A 22,787-nucleotide genomic window follows, 5' to 3' on the forward strand; every position below is an offset into this window, starting at 1 on the left:
TCGTGTCCCCGCCCCCTCATGTCCCCCCCCCCCTCATGTCCCCCATCCTTGCCTTACTCTGAGGCTGCAGTAAGTGGCAGATTTTGGCGAGAACATCTTTCATAAAATGGAGAGATCGTGACTACAAGAGCAGGTCAGAGGCTAGGAATCCTGCAGCGAGTAACTCATCTCCTGACTCCCCAAAGCCTGTCCACCATCTACAAGGCACAAGTCAGGAGTGTGATGGAATACTCTCCACTTACCTGGATGGGTGCAGCTTCAACAACACTCAAAAGGTCGACACTATCCAGAACAAAGCAGCCCACTTGATTGGCACACCATCCACAAACATTCACTCCCTCCACCACCGACACACAGTGGCAGCAGTGTGTACCATCTACAAGATGCACTGCAGCAATGCACCAAGGCTCCTTCAACAGCACCTTCCAAACCCGCGACCTCTACCATCTCAAAGGACAAGAGCAGCACATGCATCACCACCTGCAAGTTCCCATCCAAGTCACACACCATTCTGACTTGGAACTATATCGCTGTTCCTTCACTGTCACTGGGTCAAAATCCTGGAACTCCCTTCCTAACAGCACTGTGGGTGTACCTACCCTACATGGACTGCAGTGGTTCAAGAAGGCAGCTCACCACCACCTTCTCAAGGGTCATTAGGGATGGGCAATAAATGCTGGCATAGCCAATGATGCCCACGTCCCATGAATGAATAAAAAAAAATACAGTCCTTTGCTAAGTTTCAGGAAAGAGAATTGCTTGCTCCCTGAACATCCTGGGTGGATATGGTCTCCTATCTCCCACTCCTTCTTACTTTACCAGCAGCTTGTGCTGCTCTGTGTCACCTCTGCTAATTCTGCCTGTCGTGCTGTAGGCCAAGGGGGATGCACACTGCTGCACCCTTGTCTGGGAGCAAGTCAGGACAAACTCTGCAGCACATGTGTCACCACTCCCTGTAGACTTCATCTTCGAACAACTCTGAAACCACAAAACCCTCTATAATTGCAAACCAGTAGGAATCAATCAACAACTAATCTGAAAGTAGTTGATCCTGTTAAATAGCACTGGTTGGGGGGGTTGGTGGAGGTGGGGCAGCAGGAGAAGGTAGGTCCTTCCTACTGCTGAATGTATGTTCAGCTGTGCAAGGTTAAGGGATACCATTAATGGCATGTTGAGCTCCAAAATGGCAGCACTGTCGTCACATCAGCATTAGATGCTGATTGATATCACTATCTAACTACTTTGTATACTTCTGACATCACTATATTAACTACTTTGTATACTTCTGGAGGAAACTCCCTGCGCGCATGCACTAACGCCCTCACCAGAATAGCCTTCCACGTGGCTAGCACTAGGAAGTGTGTGCGCCTGCTGCGAACGACATTTTGGAGACAAAACAGCACTCAATACTGGACGCAATGGAGCCAAATTGTTCAGTTAAACTGTTTGTAGCCTGTCTGTGATTATTCATATAATTTCAGTGGTTGAATCTACTCAAAAAGCAGCTTTTGCAAGTTGTAAACAAATGTTTTGGATAACTGAATCAAATGCAGTGAAAATCTGAGAAAGCACATTACCAAAAGGAAAAGTTAAGTGCAACAGTTATAAATAGTCACTGGGGGTCACCCACTTCCAATAGGGTTTGCATCTCTTTATAAACTTGCAAAATTATGTTGAGGTCCTCTCTGGTAAATTTCAAATCCAAGCCCTTCACCACCTACTCCTTAAAAGGAAACATTATTGAAGAGACAAATGGAAGTAATGTTACGTATGAATTTTTTTCTCTGTAGATTACAGCTGTAATCATGTTTATAGGGCTTCTGTTGGATTACTCCACACAGTTGAATTGATGTGTTCGATTGACAGACAAAGAATTTCCCTTGCTGCACATCCACTTAATATATTAATGGCACTGGATTTGCTATTTTAATCACTTTTTAAACTAATCACATTTTTTCCCTGCCCAATCTAAATTTTGTCTTTTAGGACATAACAAAGCTAATCCCTGTCCTAAGAAGGTCTGTAACCAGTATAAGATTAGTGATCCCATTGACACCAGTGCTTGTAATACATGTACTGTAAAGAAATACAAGTGTTCTGGTTTATAATATTGTGGTTTAAAAGAATGTTCATACTCAAACAGATATATATATATTTTTTTTCTTTTGGGCCTCCTTATCTCGAGAGACAATGGATACGCGCCTGGAGGTGGTCAGTGGTTTGTGAAGCAGCGCCTGGAGTGGCTATAAAGGCCAATTCTGGAGTGACAGGCTCTTCCACAGGTGCTGCAGAGAAATTTGTTTGTTGGGGCTGTTGCACAGTTGGCTCTCCCCTTGCGCCTCTGTCTTTTTTCCTGCCAACTACTAAGTCTCTTCGACTCGCCACAATTTAGCTCTGTCTTTATGGCTGCCCGCCAGCTCTGGCGAATGCTGGCAACTGACTCCCACGACTTGTGATCAATGTCACACGATTTCATGTCGCGTTTGCAGACGTCTTTATAACGGAGACATGGACGGCCGGTGGGTCTGATACCAGTGGCGAGCTCGCTGTACAATGTGTCTTTGGGGATCCTGCCATCTTCCATGCGGCTCACATGGCCAAGCCATCTCAAGCGCCGCTGACTCAGTAGTGTGTATAAGCTGGGGGTGTTGGCCGCTTCAAGGACTTCTGTGTTGGAGATATAGTCCTGCCACCTGATGCCAAGTATTCTCCGAAGGCAGCGAAGATGGAATGAATTGAGACGTCGCTCTTGGCTGGCATACGTTGTCCAGGCCTCGCTGCCGTAGAGCAAGGTACTGAGGACACAGGCCTGATACACTCGGACTTTTGTGTTCCGTGTCAGTGCGCCATTTTCCCACACTCTCTTGGCCAGTCTGAACATAGCAGTGGAAGCCTTACCCATGCGCTTGTTGATTTCTGCATCTAGAGACAGGTTACTGGTGATAGTTGAGCCTAGGTAGGTGAACTCTTGAACCACTTCCAGAGCGTGGTCGCCAATATTGATGGATGGAGCATTTCTGACATCCTGCCCCATGATGTTCGTTTTCTTGAGGCTGATGGTTAGGCCAAATTCATTGCAGGCAGACGCAAACCTGTCGATGAGACTCTGCAGGCATTCTTCAGTGTGAGATGTTAAAGCAGCATCGTCAGCAAAGAGGAGTTCTCTGATGAGGACTTTCCGTACTTTGGACTTCGCTCTTAGACGGGCAAGGTTGAACAACCTGCCCCCTGATCTTGTGTGGAGGAAAATTCCTTCTTCAGAGGATTTGAACGCATGTGAAAGCAGCAGGGAGAAGAAAATCCCAAAAAGTGTGGGTGCGAGAACACAGCCCTGTTTCACACCACTCAGGATAGGAAAGGGCTCTGATGAGGAGCCACCATGTTGAATTGTGCCTTTCATATTGTCATGGAATGAGGTGATGATACTTAGTAGCTTTGGTGGACATCCGATCTTTTCTAGTAGTCTGAAGAGACCACGTCTGCTGACGAGGTCAAAGGCTTTGGTGAGATCAATGAAAGCAATGTAGAGGGGCATCTGTTGTTCACGGCATTTCTCCTGTATCTGACGAAGGGAGAACAGCATGTCAATAGTCGATCTCTCTGCACGAAAGCCACACTGTGCCTCAGGGTAGACGCGCTCGGCCAGCTTCTGGAGCCTGTTCAGAGCGACTCGAGCAAAGACTTTCCCCACTATGCTGAGCAGGGAGATTCCACGGTAGTTGTTGCAGTCACCGCGGTCACCTTTGTTTTTATAGAGGGTGATGATGTTGGCATCGCGCATGTCCTGGGGTACTGCTCCCTCGTCCCAGCACAGGCATAGCAGTTCATGTAGTGCTGAGAGTATAGCAGGCTTGGCACTCTTGATTATTTCAGGGGTAATGCTGTCCTTCCCAGGGGCTTTTCCGCTGGCTAGGGAATCAATGGCATCACTGAGTTCCGATTTGGTTGGCTGTATGTCCAGCTCATCCATGACTGGTAGAGGCTGGGCTGCATTGAGGGCAGTCTCAGTGACAGCATTCTCCCTGGAGTACAGTTCTAGGTAGTGCTCAACCCAGCGGTCCATCTGTTTGCGTTGGTCAGTGATTATGTCCCCCGATTTAGATTTGAGGGGGGTGATCTTCTTGATGGTTGGCCCAAGAGCTCTCTTCATGCCATCATACATTCCTCTGATGTTTCCGGTGTCTGAGGCCAGCTGAATATGACTGCATAGGTGTTGCCAGTAGTCGTTTGCGCAACGCCTAGCTGTTCTTTGTGCAGTACTTCTGGCTGCTTTAAGTGCTGCGGATGTTAAATCGCTGGGGGCTTTCTTGTAGTTCAAAAGTGCAATGCGCTTAGCGGCTATGACAGGTTCCAGCTCTTCATTATGAGATTGAAACCAGTCTGCATTTCTCTTCGCACTTTTGCCCTAGGTGGTCAAAGCTGACTCATAGATGGCGTCTCTGATGTGGGCCCACTTGGTCTCAGCATCCCCTGTGGGAGTGTTTTGAAGGGCTGTTACAAGTGAATTTAGAAATTTTTGTAACAGCTGTGGGTGAGAAATTCTGCTCGTGTTGATGCGCGGGTGGCCCTTCTGCTTGGAATGATGCAACTTCTTTGGTCTGAGTCTAACCTTGCTGCACACCAGGGAGTGGTCGGTGTCGCAGTCCGCACTGTGGAAGCTGCGTGTGATTTGAACACTGTTTAAGGCGGCTCGCCTTGTGACAATGAGGTCTAGCTGGTGCCAACGACGTGATCTTGGGTGCCTCCATGAAACCTGGTGACAGGGTTTAGTGTGAAAGAACGAGTTGGTGATGCAGAGGTTATGATAGGTACACAACTCAAGCAGTCTCTGCCCGTTCTCATTCATCCTTCCAACGCCATAGCGCCCAAGGCAGGAGGGCCATGAGTCATGGTCGGCCCCAACCCTGGCATTAAAGTCCCCCAGCAGGAATAGGTGTTCGGTGTTGGGGATGCTGCTAATGATGTTATGGAGTTGTTCATAGAACTGGTCTTTAGCTTCAGGTGCGGAACAGAGTGTTGGAGCATAGATGCTGAGTAGGTGTACTGGACCAGAGGTGGTGAGCAGTCGGATGGACAGTATGCGTTCCGAGCCATTTGAGGGAGGCTCTATCATGCTGAGCAAGGAGTTTCTGATGGCGAAGCCCACTCCATGCTGTCTTGGTTCTTCAGGATCCCTGCCCTGCCAGAAGAAGGTGTAGTCTTGCTCTGCTAGAGAGCCACTCGCGGGGAGGCGAGTCTCCTGAAGTGCTGCAATGTCCACATTGAGTCTACTGAGCTCGTTGTTAATGATGGCGGTCTTCCGAGAATCGTTGATTTGTGTAAGGTCTTCCGACAGGCCAGGACACATAGTTCTGACGTTCCAGCTTGCAAAGCGAAGGGCTGGTACCTTCTTTCCTTTTTTCATGTTGTTTGGTGCGGTGTATCAGTCCACCTTTCGGGCAATGACCCTGAGCTCCAAGCACCCATTGAAGCAGGCAGACTGTGGCGGGACAGAACCTTATTGACCGGGGGCTGCCCGGTTTGAGGCGGGCGGTAGCTGTCCAGTGAGGTGCAATGACCTCTCCCACCGACAAAGGCAACCCGTGGCGCCCAGTTTCTACGCCAATTTATCTGGACTTATAACCCGTAACTGCTGCCTTCCGTGTTGTTTCAGTCGCTGTGAGGCAACTATGGAGTGACCTCTCCATGGCGCATGCCTGGGCAAATTTATGGAGGTTGAGAGTTGCCCAGTCGTCAAAACCCCTCTCTCGGCCTTTCTGGTGGGGTCCAAAGGAGTGCAGGACACGACGTTTGGCACCAGTATGGCTGCAGGAACTGCCGGAAACATGCCAAAGGTGACACATGACCGCCTACGGGGTTCCGCTCCGGATTTTCTGTTAGGGTTTACTCCCTTAGCCTTGGTCTCTCCCGAGACGCCCACAAGGCAGTGGGGTATATATATATATATATATATATATATATAATTTGACACTCGCCATTCACTAGAAATAGTCAAGAAAAAGCTTCTCTAACTGCCATGTGCTCTGGCTGTCCTATGAAAAGTGGTGAATGGGAGACTGTAGGAGTTGTTAATAAGAACCATGTTTCTATGACTAACAATGAAGAAAAATATAGGTAGGAATCAAAGTCAAAAGAAATATCTTGAGAGCTGCCATCTTATCTGATGCACCCCTATAGTATTGATGGAATATGAGCAGTATGGAAAACACTGACACATAACCCACATCAATCAGAAAAATATAATGACAATTTTTTAATTCAAATTTCCAACAAGATGCACATAGTTTGCTATGGAAGCTTCATTGTTAAGTTTATCATGTTTTCCTTTTCTGTTAAAATACCCATTGGTGTTGGTACAAAAATGACTGTTAGCTGCCTCAGTCGGTTGTACACCTCCAGAGTGATGCAGCAGTTCATCTAATGAGGAATGTTGTCAGAAACTTAGTGGTTTTCTCTTTCTTGACTTTTCATCCCTGTCACCATTGTTTTTGGACAATCAATAATCTCTTCTCATGCTGAATAGGACATCTTAAATTGAATCAGTGTTTTCATATTCAGCTGAATGAATGTTATAATGTTTGATAAATCATAAACCTAAATTCAATTTTCTTTTGTTTCAGTGGTACTGAGCACACTTCGTCAACTTAGTACTACCACATCCATTTTGTCTGATCCATCACTGATGCCTGAACAAGCAACGCAAGCTGTAAACCGGATCAGTAACAGCAGTGGGGAGTCATAGCGTCAACTTCTGTTGCAGTGGCATTTCCTGTGAAATGTGAGAGTCTCATGGTTGGAGATAGCCCTTCTGGTGAAAAAGCATTATTATGCTTTCTTTCCTTCTCTTCCTCTCTGTGACTTTTGCACTTTAAACAAAATTGAAAGCTGTGATCTGGATAGTTGGGCAACCTAAACTGAACAGCTGGGTATTAAACACTTGTCCTTCAATAAGCCTTCTGATTTCAAGGGTAAACCCAATAATTAACCCCTAAAGATTAGTTCCAAAATTAGGGAAACCTCTATTTGTGAATATCAGTGTCTGGATGCCATATTTCTGGTGTGATGCATTACAGCTCCTTTTTGGCACAAGTAATACTTTGTCTTTTTTCTGCTCTAACAGGCAGCATCAGTGCAGTGTACAACTTCAGTCTGTCTCATCCATATCCTGGGGTAAGGGAAGAAAGAGGAGAGATGATAAAGTTTTTGCTAATCTACGCCAACTCCTTTTAGCATTATTTTTTGTGAAGATGCTTTAAGCATGAGCATTTATTATTTACTCAAGGTATTTTACTTGTTCCAAAACTTCTGATTGCATCCAAAGTTTGGAGTACAAATATTTAGTTTTATTTTCAACCCCGAAAAGATGCTGTTCCTTTCAGTTGATTTCACTTTTTTTAATAACTTGCTTATAGGGATGCATCCACCAAAAGAAAAATCAGAAGGTTTATCCATTAGTAACTCAACATCCTTTTTCAGTGCATCACTCTGATGGTGAAGAAGAAAGTTAAGCTCAGGTACACATAAGCTGCAAGTCCTATATACAGCAATAAATCATTGTTGTCGGTGGCTTATGAAAGCCTCAGTTATACAGTCTGTACATTTTTGTAAATTACTATTAAAATCAAAGTGTTAATGTATTTAAGAGAAGTCACCTCAAGGGAAATAACATTTTTGGATACTTGCAACAATGTTTGTTTAACTCCTTTTTTTGAAAGTCCAATGCCTATATACTACCCTTTCGATTTTTCCCCCCAGTAAGTTTTCTGAGGAAAGTGCAGACTGTATGTTAAGAACCAAAGAAAATACTTAACTGATGCAAAGGCAAGTGTTTTTGCATTTAGTCTCTATTCTGTTTTACCAGTGAACCAGGTATGAATAATGTTAAACAGATAATGTATTATAGAAAAAAGGTGCTCATTTGTTTTGGATCAGTGCATGGTGGATTCACCTTCCTTGTGTTAATGGAAGGGAAAATTCGAAGTCCATTTATTAGATAATTTCAAATGTTGCCTAAAGAAAAAAAATCTTCATTTTAAGGAATAATAAATTGTGTTTTGTCATGATGTGGCAGAAATATTAATTGTGTTGTGGTTGTATTGGATTGGGCAATGAAAAACAAAATGATGATCACATGTTCAATCTAGACTCTGTATGCAATTTGTGCAAAATCTGAAACCTGATTGGTGTACATAATTGTTTTAGGGTTCCAGTCCTATCTGCACATTTTTCTATTTAGACCCATGATGTATTAAAGCTTCATTTATATTTTATTAAATAAAATAGAAGCCAACTCTTAATTTTGACCTTTCATTTTGGTGGTCATCTGATTAAGTCCATGTAAATTTACAGTGAACAATGTATACATACTAAGTTCATGCTTTCAAAAGTTTTTCAGTGCACTCCTGATGGCTTGTTGGGTAAATGCATCTGTTGTGGTATTGAGTCTGGACTAGGACAGTCTTTAGTGTTGCAGAGGTAACTGATATCAGCCAAGGCACTAGAACATTTGCTACAGTGATCTTGGGTTAGGGACTGGTCCAGTACTGACTCATGAAACATGTGAATGTTGAGTGAAGATCGAGATCATGCTTGGTTCTGATGGCACCATGGTGGGCATTCTGCTAGTACTAAGCTCTCAGGCTCATACTTGAACTATAGGTAATTGGAGAAGGTGCCAAAGGGTTAACTGCACCTATGGAACTCTGCCTAGTGCCTTTGGGGAAGGTGAGAATATTAAATTTGGTCATGAAATAATGTGCAATGCTAGCTCATGAGCTGAGATTTTTTCTTTACTTAGAATGATGCAGCTTAGAAGGAGGCTATTTGGCCCATTGTGACTGTACTGGCTCTTTGAAAGAGCTGTACAGTTAGTCCCACTCCCTGCTCTTTTCCCTTAGCCCTGCAATTTTTTTTTTACCCTTCCAAGTATTGTCCACTTCCCTTTTGAATGTTGTTATTGAATCTGCTTCCACCACCCTTGCAGAAAGTCACGATTCATTCTAACTCGCTGCATAAAGAGGTTTTCCTCACATTGCCCCTGGTTCTTTTGCCAATTAATTACCTTAAATCTGTGCCCTGGTTACCAACCCATCCACCACTGGGAACTGTTTTTCTTTATTTACTCCATCAAAACCTTCACAATTTTGAACATGACACTCAAATTTCTCCTTAACCATGTCTGCTCTACAACAACAACTACTTGCATTTATATAGTGCCTTTAATATATTAAAATGGGCCAAGGCACTTCACGAAAACATGATCGAACAAATTTTGACAATCTGGCCAAGTAAGGAAATATTAAAGCAGTTGACCAAAAGCTTGGTCAAAGAGAGAGGTTTAAAAGAGTGTCTAAAAGGAAGAGCGAGATGTGGAGGTTAAGGGAGGGAATTCCAGAGTTTAAGGCCTAGGCCCTGCTTTTAGCTGCCATCAACGCTAGAGCGATTTTAAAATAGGGGATTGACAAGAGACCTGAATTGGTACAGCGCAGAGATCAACCCAAAGGAGAACAACCCTTCTAGTCTCCATGTAACTGAAGTCTTTCATCCCTGCTACCATACTAGTAAATTTCCTCTGCTTCCTCTTGAAGACTTTGACATCCTTCCCAATATGATACCCAGAATTGAATATAATACTCCAGCTGGAGCCTAACTAGCATTTTATATAGATTTTGCATAACGACCTTGCTTTTTTAAAAGCAAAATACTGTGGATACTGTAAATCTGAAATAAAAACAGGAAATGCTGAAAATACTCAGCAGGTCAGGCTGCATCTGTGGAGAGACAAACAGAGTTAATGTTTCAGGCCAATGACTTTTCCTCAAAAGTGCAAAAGGTTAGAGATGTTGTTTAAGCAAGTACAGAGGCAAGGGGAGGCTGGGGGAGAAAACCAAAAGCTAACATCTGTGAGAGGGTGGAAGGCAGGAGAGATTAAATTAGAAAAGGAATGATGGTGCAAGGAAAAAGGAGATGGTAATGGGACAAATGGAGAAAAGATAGGTCTAAAGGACGTGTAAATGGGCATAGCAGAATCATTACCAACAGTTTCTGTCCAAAAAAAAGGGCTCAAAGGTTATGATCTAGAATTGTTGAACTTAATATTTCCTTTTACCTTGCACCTTCATTTCTATTGTCATTTAATTTCTCCTGGCTTTCACCCTATCACAGACCTTCCCTTTTTTGTTCTTTCCCCCTCCCTTCTTTCCCTGTCTCTGTACTTGCTTAAGACCCGTTATATCTCTTAACTTTTTTCAGTTCTGGCAATAGGCCATCGACCTGAAACGTGAATGTGGTTTCTCTCCTCATATGTTGCCTGGTATGCTCAATATTTTCAGCATTTTCTGTTTTTATTCCTTCCTGTTGCACACTGTGCCTTTATTAATAAAGCCAAGAGTCCTCTTTGCCTTTCTAACAGCCTTCTCAACTTGTCCTGCCACTTTCAAAAATGTGTGGACGTACACCCCCATGTCTTTCTGTTTCTGCATACCCTTCAGAATTGTTCCATTTTGTTTATATTGCCTGTCCTCATTCTTCTACCAAAATGAATCACTGCACACGTCGCTGCGTTAAATTTCATTAGCCATGTGTCTGCCCATTTCACCAGTCTGCCTATGTCCTACTCAAGTCTAATATGCTCCTTATTGTTCTTGCGTTTCTGAGTTCCATGTCATCTGCAAATTGTGAAATTTATACCCCGCATACCCAAGTACAAACCACTAACGTATATCAGAAAGAGCAATGGTCCCAGTACCGACACCACTGCACACTTCCCTCTGGTCTGGAAAAACAACTGTTCACCACAACGTTTTGCTTCCTGTCCATTTTGTATCCATACAACCACTACCCCTTTTTAAGTCTGTATGAAAGCTTTTAAACTTCGATCATTGGAAGTAGAATACATGGATTAACAGCATTTAGGAAATTCACACTCGTCTGCAACATTCAGCAAACTGGCAAGTAGCAAAATACTTAAAATTGATGGTGAGTCTTCAAAGCCACAAGTATTCATTTCTGTCTAATGGTTTAGTTCAAACAAGTAAAAGTCTATTCAAAAGTGAAATTTCTAACATGACTTATAAAAGTAGGTTTAATACTAGTTAAGATTCTATGAAGAAAGGAATGCCCTTGAGATAAACAGAATGCCTTGCTGTTTCTGGTGAATTCCAGCCATTCTCATTCTCTGGGGGAAAACTGTCCATAATCACAAATGTAGCAGTTGAAAAATCGCTCATTGTTCAATGGTGGTTAGTTAGCTATCCTTATGATTTTACAGTGCTTGTCTTCTGTTTTACTTCTGTACAACATTTTTTTTAATTGAAGTTAGTGTTGGCATGGAATTAATAGAATCTACAGCACAGAAACAAGCCATTTGTGCCACCTGGTCTACATTGGTATTTATGTTCCACCATTGGTCTCCTCCCACTCCTTTTTGACTAACCCTATCAGCATATCCTTCTATTCCTTTCTCCCTCATGCTTATCTCGCTTCCCTTTAAATGCATCTAAGCTATTTTTCTCAACTACTCCTTGTGTTAGTGAGTGCCATATTCTACCACTCTTTGAGTAAAGAGGTTTCTCCTGAATTCCCTATTGGATCTATCCGTAGCTATGTTCTATATTTATGATTTCTAATTTTGGTCTCTTCCACAAGTGGAAACATCTTCTCTACCTCTACACTCTCAAACCCCTCCATAATTTTAAAGGTATCTATTAGGTCGCGCTCTGCCTTCTCTTTTCTAGAGGAAAGAGCCACAGCCAGTTCAGCCTTTACTAATAAATAAATGTTCTCTCTTCTGGTATCATGCTTGTGAATTTTTTTGCACCTTCTCCAGGGCCTCTAATTCCTTTATATCATATGGCGGCCAGCACTATGCTCAGTATTCTAAGTGAAGTCTAACCAAGGTTTGGTAGAGGTTTAATGTAACTTCTCTGTTTTTCAATTCTATCCCTTCTAGAAATACTCTTTTTTTTATGGCTTCATCAACCTGTCTCGCTACTTTTGGTGATTTGCGAATCTGTACCCTAGATCCCTTTTGCTCCGCTACCCCATTTAGACGCTTATTCAAGCAGTATGTGGCCTCCTCATTCTTCCTACCAAAATGTAACACCTCATACTTATCTATGTTCATGTAAGCACTGGTGTGACTTTTACAAATTTATATTCAAATTGTTTCTTTTGATGTCGTTAGTTTTAAATACTATAATCAGTTGTAAATTTAGAAGTTTTTGTTTTTCTGGATATAATAGATGCCTCGATGGCATTTGTGCCATTTTCCACATTTATTTTCTCCCCTGAGAGGAAAAAACAATAAGACAAACAATTGCTTGCTGGAGGAATTAAATAAAATGTTCTTTTTCTATTTTCCAGGAACTACAAGGCATTTCTGGTCGCACAACAGAGAACTGGGGGTGGGGAGAGGAATTTTAGTCTGATTGCAATAGGTAGATCATAGTGAATGTTGGTCCTAGGAATTGAACCCATTATTCTCGAATAGAAAAGTCAAAGGAAAAACCAAAACTGTCAGACTGTGGTGGAAGGATAATGAAATGATAAGGTGTAAGATCCAAGTGCAGAATATTTGTGCTATTTTTAATATAAATCATAGGTATTTCTCCACACGTACTTTTTAAAAATGTGGCATTTTGAATATCCCATGATCTTTTACTATACTAAGTGAGCAAGACTTTTGAATATGTGGTCTTCACTCAGTTATGACTAAATTAAGCATTAATTGTCATCCTTAAACCTTTGCAAAAGAAACTTGACTGATGGATGGGAATAGACCTTGAATCCTTCAAACTGCTGCTCTCTCCAACCTACTATGCAACTTTGAATGTATTTTGTATAATAAAAACTATAAAGGAAACTCATTAACTTCCTTTGTGTCTGGGTTTCTGCTGGTGTGTGAGGCACCCATGTAAAAGTGTATGTTGTGGAGTTTAGATTATAAAAGTGATGAACATTTAAAAGACAGCATGAATAAACATGATCGGCATTGCTGCTTCTGTACAAGATGAGTTCCTTCAGACATCTGTCCCAAATAGACTGTGCAGGCAATGTCACGTGATGTCAGAAATCTGATTATATACTGGTATAATTTTATTTCGCTATTGAGTTATGAGTGTTGGTCACATGGATTATAATCTTGATGTCGTCATTACCTATTGTAACTCTCATTTATAATTTATTTGCATAAACTTAAGTGCTGATAAATATAATGCTAATATGGTATATTTAGTGTGCCTATATCCCTAACTTTATTGTACACAATCTGTGAAAAGTGTCCTTTTTTTTATTTAAAAAAAAGTTTAAATGCAGTCCAGGATTATTAAATGGTCAGGTTCTTGATGGTAATAGTTGAAACCATCTTGATTGATAAACTATTTGTATGAAGTATATTTCTTTAGACTTTTCTATAATTTCAGTATTTTGAAAAATTAATTCATTTATAACATGTCTGCAGAAGTGGCTGGTTCTATATAATCTTGATGCAAAGATAAATTAATATACAGGTCACAACTGAGTCGAGCTTGAACTAGCTTGGAGTATGCCTTGACTCTAAGCCAACATTTAAGGCAAGTCAAATTGCACAAATTTGTGGAGCTTGCCCTGATTTTAAGTGGATATCCTAGAATGGTTACAGCGCAGAAGGAGGCTTATTCATACTAAAAGCAAAATACTGCGGATGCTGGAAATCTGAAACAAAAACAAGAAATGCTGGATTCACTCAGCAGGTCTGGCAGCATCTGTGGAAAGAGAAGCAGAGTTAATGTTTTGGGTCAGTGACCCTTCTTCGGAACTCCGAAGAAGGGTCACTGACCCGAAACGTTAACTCTGCTTCTCTTTCCACAGATGCTGCCAGACCTGCTGAGTGAATCCAGCATTTCTTGTTTTTGTTGTGGCTTATTCATACTGTTGTTTCTGTGCTGGCTCTCTACAACAGCACCTCAGCTAGTCCCATTCCCCTGCCTTTTCCCCGTGGCCCTGCAAATTTTTTTTCTTCAGATGATCATCCTATTCTCTTTTGAAAGCCATGCTTGAATCTGCCTCCACCTCACTCTCAGGCAGTGCATTCCAGATCCTAACCACTCGCTGTGTAAAGAAATTTTTCCTCATGTTGCCTTTGGTTCTTTTGCCATTCAACCTTAAATCAGTGTCCTCTAGTTCTCCATCCTTCTGCCAACAGGAACAGTTTATTTCCAGTTACTCTGTCCAGATCCCTCATGACTTTGAACACCTCTATCAAATCTCCTCTCAAACTTCTCTAAGGAGAACAGTCCTAGCTTCTCCAACCTACCCATGAAACTGAAGTCCCTCATCCTTGGAATTATTCTTGTAAATCTTTTCTGCACCCTCTCTAATGCTTTCACATCCTTCCTAAAGTGCGGAGCCCAGAATTGAACACAATACTCCAGTTGAGGCCAAACCAGTGATTTTTACAGGTTCACCTTAATTTCCTTGTTTTAGTACTTTATGGGCTGAATTTTATAAGGCCTCCAATGCTGGGGGTGGGAGAGAGGGGGCGGAAAATCCTTCCGGGAGAGGCCCACCGCACTCCCTCGTGCTGGGAAGGCCCCACTTCATTTTACCGGTGGTGGGGCCTCAGAGTGGCCGCGCCCGCCCCCCCCCCCCTGCCATTTGGCAAAAGAAAACTAATCTATATATGTTAATACATTTTAATGAATGCATAATAACCTACCTTTCCACGCCGATATTCTGGCTCGTGGCCGGAAGTCCCGTGCCTTCGGATATCCATTCAGACATTCGAGGCATAACACTAGTGGGGGTGGGGGTCGGTGAGGAGTGAAATTTTCAGATTGGGGGAGCTGGAGCGGGGGAAAATCCTTCTATTGGCTGAGAGGATGATGAGAAGGGGTTGAAGGGCAAAGGTAACAAAGGTCAGGGGGCAAATTTGGTGATGAGAAGAAAAGTTTTTTCTGTGAGGAAAAGACATTAAATGGTCATGGGGGGCAGTGGTGGGAAAGGGGCTTCGATCTATTAAAGTTATAACTTTAAATTTTCCCTCCATGTCACCTCAAAAATTAAAATTGCCGGTAAGGGCTTGAAGCTCTTTAAAAATGGCGCGTTGGCGTTGGATGTTGGGGACAGAGCGGCTGCCCCCTCTACGTCATTGGGGCGGTCATTCTGCCCCCTCCATGTAAATGAACTGCTGTGCATGCGCCATGCTTTTTTTGATGCGCACAGTTCCTCTCTTCATAAAGCCCAGGATCCGACATGCCTTATTAACTGCATTCTCAGCCTGCCCTGCCACCTTCAACAATTTTTGCACATGTACCCCTAGTCTCTCTGCTCCTGCACCCCTTTTAGAATTGTATCCTTTATTTTATAATGCCACTCCTTCACACTTGTCTGCATTAAATTTCATCTGCCACATGTCTGTGCATTCCACCAGCCTATATCACTAGCCTCCTCAGTTCACAATACTTCCAAGCAAAATTTGGAATTGTGCCTGTACACCCAAGTCTAGGTCATTAATATAGATCAAGAAAAACAGTGGTCCTAATAACAACCCCACCATATACCTTCCTCCAGTCTGAAAAACAACTGTTCACCACTACTGTATTTCCTGTCACTCAGCCAACTGATATATACCTGATATATACATTGATGTACAACAGGACCATGCAAATTAGGAAGGTTTCTGGCTTGACCCGGCTAACTAGTTTTGTCCCGTGCACAAATAAGAAAGTACCTTCTTTGGGTTAACGGGAAAATTAACTAGGGTTTTTTTCTGTGATAGTTATCCAATTAGCCCCATAAGTGAAAAGGCAGGACTTTCAACTTCAGAGCATAAATCCAGGGGTAGCAATTTGGCCACTCATTATAGTCAAAGAATGGAAAATCGGGCAGGGTGCATAGCCGATGACTGATCCACTGTCTTATGTTTTATGCCCTAGTCAAGTTGAAAGTTCCACCCTACATATATTGGCATCTGGTGAGTACAAGATTGTGCTTGCTTGTGATGATGCTCAGAACTAAATACCTCGCTGGGCTCACATGTGAAGAGCAAACACTTGATTGAGGTACTACGGGGTTCCTACTATCATTCCAGCTGTACACAAAACATCGCTTTAGCATCTTAATAAAGGCAGGCAGAAAATGTATATAAAAGCAAAACTGAGAGACAAGTAATTATATGCAGAAAATACTGCAAGCCTTGTAGACCGAGAGGAAATTAAACTGACAACAAAATGAGATTGTAAGTGGAAGTTTGAAAGGCTGAGAAATGAAAAACAATGTTCACCAAGATGAAGAAAAGGAGCCTCAGTATTTTGAACATATAGATAGAGGGGAAGGAATCTGTCTGGGAATGTTAGAAATACAATGGCAAAAAAGATCAAGAGGAAGAGTTTTGGTTAACATTGATCCAGGATCCTACAAATGGCTTAAAAATTAGGCTTAAAACCAGACTTAAAACTCCGGACATGAGGGTGATACTCAAAGTAAGAACATGTTGCTTGTTGGGCTATTTAGGTAAGTAGAGATGTTCACAGGTTGAAACGCGGAAACCTATAGATCTTTTGTTAATAATGGATGTGAAATAGTATATCTCCAGCAAATAGTGTTTCACTATGAGAGAAAAATGCAAACTTTCCCCTAATTTCCTCCTCCCACCCCCCCCCCCCCCCCCCCCCTACCCTACCCTACAGGGACAGTTTTGAATTATACAGTTTTGGTATGTAATGCCTGATTAAATAATAGAAACGAGTTTCACTAAGTGACTGGGTGGGATTAATGGCTTCTCGGAACAGTATGCCACTTTTGGCATTGACATAGTGGCTCTGTTTGCCTGCTGCCACTTCCTAATACGTTTTGTTTGTTTGACAGTTGTTCTGTTTGAGTATTAATTTTCTGCACATGAGTGCAAAGGATATGGGGCATATTAATTTTCTCTGCTAAATAATCCCCCGCTGAGAGATTTATGGTATATCTGTGAATGAGGAATGATATGGCGACATCTAATATGTCAGTAACTGCAAAAAATTGAGTAATTAAACAATTGACTCTTTATGTTAATGTATTTAATATAAAATTGGTGCTTCCTTACTGCCAGCTTCGTTTCAAGGTAACCCAATAAAATTATTTGTAGATGGAATTTGTCTGTAGTTTCATATATTTGAGATAACTGAAAAAGCTGTATCAGATCTAGTTTCCCCACAAACACATTCAGGGTTTGCACATATAGTTGATTGGAAGATGGTAAAATCTGATTATTCATTTATATAGAGATTTTTTTTATCATGTTACAAAATAGGCAGCAAGTTACAAATGATTCACTTCTATCATACCAGGATTACAGTGCTAGTAGATGTAGAGAAGATGTTTCCACTTTTGCAAGACTCCAAAACTAGGGGCCATAAGTATGAGATATAAATTCAATAGGGAATTCAGGAGAAACTTCTTTACCCAGAGAGTGGTGCGAGCGTGGAACTCACTGTGACAGGGAGTGGTTGAAATGAATAGTATAGATGCATTTAAGGGGAAGCTGGATAAACACAAGGGAGAAAGAAATAGAAGGATATGCTGATAGGGTGAGATGAAGAGGGTTGGTGTGGAGCATAAATACCAGCATGGACCATTTGGCCCGAACAGTCTGTTTCTGTGCTGTATGTAATTCTATGATTTTTTGTGTACTCTATCAACCTTGCTGCTGTGGGGTGCTGCCTACCAGTTGCATCATTTTGACATGACATTGAACTTTTGGTTTGCTACCGTAAAGTACCTGTTCCTGTAATATTGTAAAATGGTGGTGTAAATGTGTCATCTACTCTTTCTCCATCACTTTTGCAGTTCCAATTTTTAGGGAAAAAATGATGTTCACCTACACTAATAGTAGGATGTGCTCCTTGGAGCTGTGCAAAAGTATGGTCAGTGCAACTTTACTCATGGTTTCAGTCATGGAATTAACATGGAATTTTGCAGTACAGAAACGGACTATTCAGCCCAATAGATCTATCCTGATGTTTATACTCCACATAAGCCTCCTCTTGCCTCACTTCATCTAACCTTATTCATGGTCAGATAACCTTTTGGTAATCACCTGATGATGGTATCAGTTTAGCCTGGTGATAACGTGCTCGCCTCTAAACCAGAAGGTCGTGAGTCCATGCCCTAATCCATGGACTAGAGCACGTAACCTAGGCTAATATTTCAGTGAAGTACAGAGGAAGTGTTGCAATGTTGGACATACTCTTTTTCAGAGGAGGCATTAATCTAAGCCCTGTCCTACTGATCAGGTGGATGCAAAAGTCCCATGGCATTATTTAAAGAGTAGGGGAGTTTTCCTGTTGTCCTAGTCAGCATTTATCCTTCGAAACTCAACTATAAGTGGATTAACATTATTTATCTCATTGCTGTGTGTGGAAGCTTGCTGCGCATTATTGGCTACCTCATATGCCTACAAAAGCAATAGTGTGATGTTTGGAATACCTCAAACATGAAAACCACGATATGAATGCATGTTTGATCTTCGTATTCTTGGTATGCTCTATGCTAGTGTTATAGGGTCTATGGGAATCTAATTGATCCATTCTTTAAGTTTTATTAAGCTGTTGGATATTATCTCAAGTATTATTGTTGATTGTAATTTTTTTGAATTCTGTATCTTTTGGACCAGCAACCAGTGATGATGAATTCAAATCACTAGTAAAGTGGCCATGCAAATTGCCAGACTATCGTAAAAACCAAACTGGTTCATTAGTGTCTTTTTGATCAAGGGACGCTGTCACCCCAATCTAGTCTGACCTGCATGTGACACCAGTCCTAAACTCTGTGATTGACTGTTGGATCCCAGTTTATACAAAGGAAGGCAGGTTGCGGTGCCACATTTAAACATGTTTGTATAATGTTTGAATAATAATATCTGGGAATTGGGCAGAATCAACTTTTGTAAACAAGACTGCTCCAGTGTCTAAAGTTATGGAAGATTCCATTAATTGTTACATTATCTAGGATTCCCAGATGGTTCAATAAGTTTATCCAGTGCATAACTGTGCCAAATAAAACTAAAATATCCCAAATTAAATAATGAGTTTTTTGGCTAAATTTCATACCTCCGAAACTCTGCTCTTGACTTTTGGTGATTTGTTTGTCATAGCCTTGGATCCCTTTAATGCTTTTGAAAGTGACAAAATCTGCACTTCTGAATTGTTAACATCAAGTGTTCCATCATTTGGTTTTCCATCAACGTTGTCTTCGGCTGTTTAATTTACCATCAAATTACTCTGTGCTGTAGTTAATGGCTCATCCTTGGAGTCCCCCCCCCCCCCCCCCCCCCCCCCCATCCCACCTTCAAGTTCAGGATTTGTGAGGATGATCTCTTGCCCACGTAGTTTCTTCCCTTTATCATCTACCTCATTATTAAACACTAACCACTTCTACTAAAGTGACTCATTTTCAACTTCTCATATATTGTTAAATTCCCATTGCACACCACTTCCATTACATTCGTAGTGCATTGGTTGAATCACCCTGAATCTCATCAATGCCCTTGAGTGGACCAATGGGAACCATTTTTTAAATTCTTTAAAGGCACAGTTTTTTTGAGTCTTTTGCAAATTCAACTAAGTAACCATCCGTTGCCTTTGTAAGCTCCGGGCTTAGCTTTTCATCCAACATTCTTTGCCTCATTGTTTCTTCTGATCTCAAATGGAGCCCATATCTCCTCCATGGCCAATATTTGTCAAAAACGTATATCTCTCTCTGAAGCCCAAGTCTGCAGAAACATTGAAAGGTTGTCGCATACCTGAGAGTGAGACTTAATTAGAACAATGTGATCTCTATCGAGGATATTTTCCCAGTTTCATAGAGATGATATGTCTGACATAATTGGGCTTAGACTTGGGGGGAGCATTACTTTTTTAAAAATAAAATGGTAATGGAATTCTGGAAAAAAAAGCAGGAGTTCCTGATACGTTCTGTTAAACTACCAAGCCTGCAATGTGGTCCCTCACCTATGCTCACTACTTCTGGAAAAATAATGATCAGAACATTAGAATTTACAGGGAAGGTTCATTTTCTGCACTTGTTTATGTTCCAGTGAATGCTCTTTTTTGCATTTTCCTACATTACAACAGTGACTATCCTTTAAGAGGATATAATTGACAATGAAGCACTTTGGCATATCCTGAAATCATGAAAGGCACTCGATAAATGCAATTTCTTTAATGGAAGAATTTTTTTTTTTTTGAATTGCACCATGATATTTACTAAATAGGAAGCAAATCTGGGTTGGTAGCCAAATGAATAAAGTACCTGAATTATTACAAAAGTCCAAAATACCAAATATTTAAAATACTATAGACAATAAGGAAAAATATCTTTTCATTCTGTGTGGTCTGTTTTGCCATTTTTACCAATCTTACTCAATTTGGCTTAACACTTTATATTTTCTGAAACACTTCAGAGAATTTTGTTTGGATATGTGTCTTCTGTATTTTGTTGTCCATTTGCTTCTGTAGTCACTTTTAAAACAGATTAATTCCCATGCAGCAGAAGAAAATGTTAATATTTGGCGTTAATGTCAAGATTCTGCAGTCATTTGTGTTCTGAAGTAGGCTTGAGGTTTTTGCACCTTTTCACATCAGTGTCCTCTATTTAATAGCATTTGCTGCATTATTGACATTTGTTTTTTGTATGTTTTTAATGGCCTAAATGTGCAGTGTGATTTTAACTGTAATAACGGTTTATATCCATAGAGCAGTCTTGCAGTCTATCACTTATTAAGCAAGGGCAGCATACCTCTACCTATACCCTGAATTAAACGTCACCTATAATTTGTGGTGCAATTATGTCCAAGTACTTTTCCAATTCATCACCATTACATATAATGCTTTGACTGAATACTTGCCAAACAATCATGTGGAATTGATACTCTGTTTGCAATGTGCATTGTATAGTTAATTGTATTTCAGCAAATGGTGCCTGTTTCAGCAGGATCTTTTGTATTTTGAGTGTGAGTTGCAGATTTTTCTCCTTTTTGTAGACATGTCTTTAATAATCCAATAAAGTGCGATGCTGATCAAAAAATGCAGTTCCATTAAATGTTTTTGATCCTATTTTGCTGTAACATAGAATATTGAAAATGCAAAAGCTATATTGAATATCAAATGGAAAGCAATGTTGAATTTTCAGTCATCCCAATAAAGCTGTTCTTCATCTGTGTTGTATTTTTTTAAGTTTATCAATCCAGTTTGATCAGCTGTCTTGCTACAGCTTCATCTGGCTATTGTTGTATTATAACATGAGAAAAAGAGATGACTTGTGAATTTCATCCCAACATGAATTTATTTCTAAATAACTGGTCATTCTTTGTGGAGGCTACCCAAGACTATGGAGCTAAGCAATAAAAGTTCTTTTTTCTGTTGTGTAACACAAGTGGATAAGTGATGACTGTGCTTCACTTGGGGTGTGGAATTTCCTCTCCTAACCTCCAAAGGCAGGAGCAGGATTCCTTTTTATGCATAATTAACACGCTCAGCCTGACCTTCCTGCAATTTAGTTACTTTATCATTAATAGTGGAGAAATTGAGGTATCCTCCCACATTTAAAGAGCAATTTTGGTTCCATAGTGAATACCAAAAAAGTGTTGAAAAAATTGTTTATCAGCAGGCAAGCCACTGATCCTTGTGGCCGAATGATACTAATTATTTTTAACTGCAAGTTGCAAGGAATTGCACATGCACATCACGTGAGAGACTTCATAAAATGCTTCAATCTTTCTGCATCAATCTTGCATAAACTTGTTAAAATTTACTTCTAGTATAGAAAATGTCTAAGGATCCCTTTGTTTGCCTGTATGTACTGTTATGACCAGGTGAGAAGGGATCTAAGGTTTTCCTCTCAGCCTTTGCCTGGTTTAACTGTAACAGGGTTTAATTTTAAAACACTTTTTAGCTCCCCCTCAGTGAATCCTTGTTCACTGCTCCAATTGTAAGGCAAAGAAATCAAACCGGTTTCCTTAGATTTAAACTAGAAAGGTGGAAGTTTATTAATCTTAAACTCTAATCCGGTTAACAACTACAAATGTGCGACGCGACCACGCTAGCATGCATACGCGATAAAAGGGGAAAAGTTTGAGGCAATATCTGGTAGTTACAGTCCTTTAATTTCCATATGCAGTCTTTGGTTGCCAGTACGTCTTGCAATTCATTGGGTCCAGTTCAGGCTTCAACTTGTTCAATATCGGAGTCTTTTCTCTCTTGAGGTTTACATGTCTTCCGTGGGTCCAGTGGCTTGGGAGAGAGAGAGTGGCTTCCTTGTTCCAGCTTCAGTTGCAAACTGCATTCTGTTCCTTTCTATGTGGCACAATTCAAAAAAACCCAGGTTGTCCAGCAGGTTAGTCATGTGACTAGCTCCTTAGTTGGAACAGTCCTCTCCTGCGAGGTTTGTGGATTGTATTACCTTAGCAGTCTCTGGAATGCGCTTCCTTACACTTTCAATATGTGGTGATCAAAATCCATTTGGTTATTTGGAGCAGAGAATAGTCCTTTGTCTCCACAAGCAGTGTCTCTTAGTATGCAAATGTCCTTCCAGCCCAGTGTCTGGTGATCTTCAAACAAGTAATTTCTTCACTCCAGCAACAGGTTAAAATCAATGCTCATATGACAAAATTAATATGCCTCATTCTTGGCAGGTGGGGGTCTGCATGACCCATGATGGTATGACTGGAACTGTCTGGAGTGGGAGATCTGAAACAGATGCCTTCAAACGCCAGACCGAGTTCAAGCAAGGCTGTGTGATAGCCCCCATTCTATTTACAATCTATCTGA

At 41.2% G+C, this 22,787-nt stretch overlaps 1 protein-coding gene across 4 annotated transcripts in view; it reads left to right on the forward strand.

Moving 5' to 3' along the window:
• The window catches only part of mlxip (MLX interacting protein), a 131,678-nt gene extending 117,961 nt beyond the window's left edge, over nucleotides 1-13,717 (forward strand). Inside the window, exons 17-18 of one of the 4 annotated variants that reach the window (XR_010977264.1) lie at nucleotides 6,621-6,811; nucleotides 12,364-12,444. Coding sequence is in view for 3 of the 4 variants with exons in the window: in XM_068055034.1 (XP_067911135.1) it covers nucleotides 6,621-6,742 (122 nt within the window). In the remaining variant the exon portion in view is untranslated. Of the gene's footprint in view, nucleotides 1-6,620 lie in introns of all 4 variants that reach the window. The other 3 variants (XM_068055034.1, XM_068055033.1, XM_068055035.1) reach the window with 3 other exon arrangements.
• The last annotated feature ends 9,070 nt before the right edge of the window (nucleotides 13,718-22,787 follow it).

This window comes from Heterodontus francisci, chromosome 23, assembly GCF_036365525.1.
Source record: "Heterodontus francisci isolate sHetFra1 chromosome 23, sHetFra1.hap1, whole genome shotgun sequence".
NCBI lineage: Eukaryota > Metazoa > Chordata > Chondrichthyes > Heterodontiformes > Heterodontidae > Heterodontus > Heterodontus francisci.